Here is a 6,000-nt window from a genome sequence, read left to right on the forward strand (position 1 = left end):
TACGATAGAGCGCATTATCCACATCACTTACAACGTCAAGTGGTTGCCTACATAGTTCCTCGCATATATTGCCGTTCATGTGCTCACATTTACAACAGATGAGCTATGCAATCTCCTTGCTGGTTAGGATTATTACCTAACTTGGAGTTAAGGGCTCGAGAGCCCTTGATCACAACATGTGTTTGCCCCGATCATTACGAAATTACAGGGTAACAATGAAGCTAAGTGCAATTACGTAAGTGGCTGCGATCGTAGTGGGACTCCTACTCATCTCTTACAATTGCAGCAAGTGCAAGCAATTTTTCTTTGAAAGATTCAAATCATCTGGTCGGCGATCTTCGTACTGTAGGTTTCATATCTAGCGGGACCCAATCGCCTGCCACTCTTTTCTATCGATTTGTCGTTGGGACGCATCACATGTGCAGTCTACCTAATTTTATCTTTGCTGGCGAATTAGTGGTCGTATCGGTGATATAATGCGGAACACCGAATCCACCCTCCCCTGACCAATGCAGAACTACTCCTATCATCAACCATCTGATAGGATCTTCGGCGACGCTGACCACAATGCTCACTCCTTGCAAACTGAAAATGAGCATGGAGCCGCCTGTTCTTGGTCTTTCTCACTACATTCTCGATGTTCTTGGATGATCCCAAGTTGCTGACTTCCGCTTGCTCATCGTTCGAAGGCGAGCCGTTCATCAGTTGTTTCAAAACGAACTGAACCCTGCTGCAGTTGCGCGCCTCCCGCTTATCCCGCATTGCAATACGTTCTTGGGGCTTTGCATATTTTGGGTGACATCATTTCATTACCGTTAGAGATTGGAATAACTAGAGATTGCACTCAAAAATGAAGCTCAACGACGCAACACGAACGGATGGCGTAGCCAAAAATCGTAGTCAAATGTCAGTCAATCCATTCTCTGTGGAACTCTAAGGAGCCTAATAAGGCGTTCCATTTTTTTAGGACCGTGAATTCCTGAATAGCCTTCTTGAGTCAGAAAAGTAAAGTTTAAAGGCAGCATACCACGAATCTGGGGTGGTACGGATTTCAGGTGAGTATCCGTATATTGGGTCATAGATTATGGAGACCGGGGTGGTTCCGCTCATCTTTCCCTGAATCACTGCAAGCAGCCGAACAGTGAATGTTACTTTGTACTACGCCTTCTATTGCAGCGCGCCACCTTTGCCGCGTAGCCCTTGCTGCCTATCGGGGCAGTCCGAATTGATTTTCGACTAGTCGCAGGGCGGAGGCGGCGCAAAGGGTAGAGCGTTGCAGTAGATGGCGTCGTAAAAAACAGCATTTTGAAGGCGACTGTTTGCAGTGATGCAGAGAGAGAAGAGCGCAAATACCTTCGTCTCCATAATCTACGACACCGTATACGGATACTCCACCTGAAATCCGCACTACCTCAGATTCGTGGTATGCTGCCTCTAGACACCGACTATCCATTGATCTGTCGAAAAAAAGAACTATGTGATAAGCGCGCACAATAGGCGCAGTTCTAGTCAGATTAAAGGCATCACTCCACGAATCTGAGGAGGTACGGATTTAAGGTGGAGTATTCGTATACGGGATCGTAGATTATGGAGAGGAAAGTGATTCCGTCCATTTCTTCCTAATTGCCGTAAAAAACGGCCCGAAAGATGCGGCGCATGCACAAGGCTGGCGCGCTCCGATCGAACTCCTAGAAAATAGCGCGCCGGAACTCTCGAAGTCGTATCTTCAGGGCCGTTTTTTTTACGGCAATTAGGAAGAAATTGACGGAATCACCCAATCTACGACTCCATATAGGCATAACCCACCTGAAACCTGCACCACCCCAGATTCGTGGAGTGATACCTTCAATCCAAAACGAGGATGATGTTCTCCTTTGATGCTCCACTCTTTATCCTTCAAAACTTTGAAGAACAAATAATTTGTGAATATGAACAGCGAACAAGATCAACACAAAAAAAATGAATTGAATTCGACAGTAATCAATAGTGGTCCTTCCACACATCCCCGTATTTGTAGTCGATGAACGGCTTCGTCCCGTATCCGTCCGGCAATAATCGGCGCATATTAATTTTGCCGTAAAACTGTAGCCGATGAAAATCTGGCTTCTGCAAGGTGAAATCTAACCGCAAGTTAGTGCTAAACATGTAAACGATGCAACCAATGAACTCAAAAGGTAATGGATCGACTCCTACCTCGTAATGCCCGTCTGTCACAGGATTTAACGCTTCGTATACCCGCTCGTCTCCTGTACCATGAATTGCAAAAGAATTGAATTTGGTTATATCTGAATAGGAATTCACCAAATTTAACAATAACTGCAGAAACTAATTAACTAACTAACTAGAAACAACTTTTTAGCACGGAAATGGAAGAAGGCGAAGCACAATAGAAAATTTAAAGGCATCACCCCACGAATCTGAGGTGGTGCAGACTTCAGGTAGAGTATTCGTATACGGGATGGGAGACTATGGAGAGGGGGGTGATTCCGTCCATTTCTTTCTAATTGCCGTAAAAAACGGCCCGGAAGATGCGGTGCCGCACAAGGCTAGCGCGCTCCAGTCGAACTCCTTGTAGAAAATAGTGCGCCAGAACGCCTGAAGCTGTATCTCCTGGGCCGTTTTTTACGGCAATTAGGAAGAAATGGACGGAATCACCCCCCTCTCCACAGTCTCCCATCCCGTATACGAATACTTCACCTCAAATCCGCTCAGATTCGTGGAGTGATGCCTTTAAATTCATCCATAAGGAGAGTGTGGAAAACACAAGTTTATTTAGAGGAGAAAGAAAACTAGACGTTTTTCACTATGACATAGGGAAAATCAATTGAACTGAAAAGAAGTGCAGCGATTTGTCCAGGCACTCACTTCCTGGTAAATAAGCAAGAGGAATCTCGAATTCGCAGTGCCATACGTTTCCAACGAATTTATTAGTGATCTCCAATTCCAGCTCTTCTCCTGAAATAGTGACAAATGAAGATAAGGACATCATAAAATAAGTACTACATAGTCATTCAAAAATGCAAAGACTAAAGTGTCTTCTTTACAAAAAAGCAGGTGTCCCAGTAATACGACTACATCTTACTGATGTGCCACCAAATATAGAATAGATAAATAAATATAGAAAGCAAGATTTTAAAAGTATTTCATCTACGAAACACATACCAGAATTGAATGGCTTCCGAATTCCATCAAATAACAAGCAAAGCCAGTGTCCATGGGGGCCAACTTCTACTTCAAGATATTGGTTACGATTATTAGCGAAGAAAAATTCAACAACCTCATATTCCCAAAGCTAAAATACAATGAAAGGAGAACCAAAGAAAAAATCTAAGAACGAATAGGAAACTTCCAAAACTGTGCACACTAACGAACAATAAAACTACGCAATGCAGAGAAGCTCACTCCAGGTAGTATCCCAGGCGGGTCTGGTGGCGCTTCGGGATCATCAAATAAAGGAGCCTGAATGACGGGAATCACATTTCCGATAAACAACCACTTGTGACACAGGTAGTGAGAACCAAATGACTGTGAAAACTATACCTGGAAATTGACTTTGATCACTCTTTTGTGTGGCTTGCCTGGAAGTCTGGCGAAAAGCCATTTCATTTTCACATGAATAGGGTCGTGATCAATAGGTAATCCATCCCAAGTCTTATCAATAGTGTATTCAAACCCAGACAAGGACGAGGGCACATCGGACATCACCCTGCAAATTAATATTAATAATATAAATTGAATCAGGGATAGAATTCGAGAAGAAACGAAGAAGGCTAAAATGTAGTCGCGAGGGGTCTCAGCAGCGCTCTTATTTCTGGAAGTAAGTAACTATGTCAATCGACCCACTAAAACCTAAACATTAGTCTTAGAGGATCTATAACATGTGAGCCAAAGTTACTAAGATAAAACTGGGAACTTAGAACCTCCAGAAATAAGGGCGCAATTGAGTGCCTCCTAATGTTGAAGCGAAAACAATGATAGCATGAACAAGATGGAAGAAGAATGTTGAAGGAAAGCTCAACAAAGATTTATGGGTTTAAAATAAATAGGACCAGTGTCTAAGCGAGCGTGTAATGCAATCATTCGATTTTATCTGTGTTAATCATAGACATGGAAACGGTTACGGGCAATTATTAGCATATAGCGCGATTAGTATTAGTTGTTAGTCGTCTTTGTGTTTCTAACATGACAGAAGTCCATTTTTTGCGCAGCAACAAACAAAATGAAACAGAATACTTCAAAAGAAAAACTTGATAAGGATTTCCTCAAACGCGTACAGCTATAGCAGCGGATAAATAGCAAATATAAATATATAATAAATAGCAAATATAGAATTTTTGCAATACAAAACGGATTTCAATTTTATGAGAAACACAAAAACGCCTGACAATGAATGGTGCCATGTCACTAGTTGCCTCTAAGTTTTCGTTTTATTTCGCTCATGATTGAAACAAAAGCTAGTGATGACATATAAAAAAACATGAGAAATGTCATAGTTTCGTCTTTTTAAAAGGCATGATACAGAATTGCTCTATAGAGGAAGAGATAAATTTTCTAAATCAGTGTTCACTGAAATCTGAGACAGATTTCAGCAAACACTGATTTAGAAGCGATGAGAGCCTCAAAGAGGTTTGCCACCTTTACAATAGCATGAAACGTCATTAAATTAATTTCCATTTACTTTCTTGCTCAAAAAAAGATTGCAGGTGCGAGAAGGATAAAGAGCACCTTCACGTCTCTATTTCCTAATTTCTTTCGAGTTCCTATTTTTTCTAATCTACAAAAGCGGGAAAATTCTCTAGAAGCTACCAATGGGATGAATCAGAGGCAACGTGGCAAAGACGACCACGACATGTACTTCATAATACAAATCACAATGACCTTATTGCATTTCCCAGTATATATAGTATATGTATATGTTTTAAAACAGCTGCAGTAAAAGTACAACCGACAAACAAATCCCTGTACAACACAAAGAACCCGAAAACTTAAACGACAGCGCCAGGAAAAGAGAAGGAAAATTTTCGTAATACGGTGGCGTGTGAAGTTCGTGTGTTGTCTGAAATTTCATACACGTTCAATCGCGGAGCGACTGTACGTGACTTTTGAACTGCTCATCGATGTGAGCTACCTGTACTGGTGGTTGGTGGAGGTTGTGTTTATTTTACGGTGGGAAATCCCTATAAGTCCTACTCGCGGCTGATTGTATTATTTGTCCTATTTTTTCGTTGCTCCTTCCCTTTACTGTTGGCCTTGTTAATTTCCTAGATTCGGCTGATCTAATTCGGCTACTATAGGTGTTTGTTCCTTTGTAGAAACTAAACATTCATCCTGTTTGATAGATGTCAAATAGCAATTGTGGGCTTCTGTTCGTCCAGGGTGGAGGCTGAGGTTAGATTCTTTGTGGTTCAGAGCGAAGGCTGATGCTGAAACCAGCCAATCAAAAATAGTAATAGGTGGAAGATAGAAGAATTTGAAGAAGGTCGAGTAGTTGTGGATTGTGCCATACAAATTAGCCTAGGATTAGCAGAAGTTGTAACAGTAAAACCAGAGTTTTATATGTGCATGGACTAATTTTCGGCATTGATTGAGTACTGGTACGGGAACATGTCAAATGAATGTGTAGTGACGCTAGGATGCTGGAGCAGTATACGCAGTTAATCCGCGATGTACTCGTCTACAAGAGTGGTTATCGTCGACGCTACCCTTAAAAGCACTCAGGACAACGATAACTTTTTGTTGTAGGCTTCACCTGTTCCTATAAATTAATGTACTCTAAATTATTGCACCAACCGTGCAATCTCTTGTGAACCCCATCAGCTTCTTCGAGTGGTTTGATTAGTTCTACGAGAAAATGTTTTAATTCACTATGACTGGTTCTATGTAGGATATTATGGGTGCTACATTTTTTCGCTTCGGATTGGATTTCTCGAACGAGTTGAAATTAACCCTTTTCTTCGATTCTCAGTTTATTTTTACGAATTAATATCAGAAAACATCACT

The 6,000-nt window shown here is 41.5% G+C and overlaps 1 protein-coding gene across 1 annotated transcript; it reads right to left on the reverse strand.

The window, feature by feature from the left end:
- Positions 1–1,980: 1,980 nt before the first annotated feature.
- RB195_001815 (uncharacterized protein) lies at positions 1,981–3,702 on the reverse strand (the record flags this gene model as incomplete). Its single annotated transcript, XM_013436294.2, has 6 exons — positions 1,981–2,106; positions 2,194–2,285; positions 2,866–2,955; positions 3,163–3,292; positions 3,403–3,459; positions 3,541–3,702. 6 exons carry the CDS (start codon positions 3,700–3,702, stop codon positions 1,981–1,983), a joined length of 657 nt encoding a protein of 218 aa, XP_013291748.1.
- Between the last annotated feature and the right edge of the window lie 2,298 nt (positions 3,703–6,000).

The sequence above is a fragment of the Necator americanus genome, chromosome IV (genome assembly GCF_031761385.1).
Source record: "Necator americanus strain Aroian chromosome IV, whole genome shotgun sequence".
In the NCBI taxonomy this organism is placed as follows: Eukaryota; Metazoa; Nematoda; class Chromadorea; order Rhabditida; family Ancylostomatidae; genus Necator; species Necator americanus.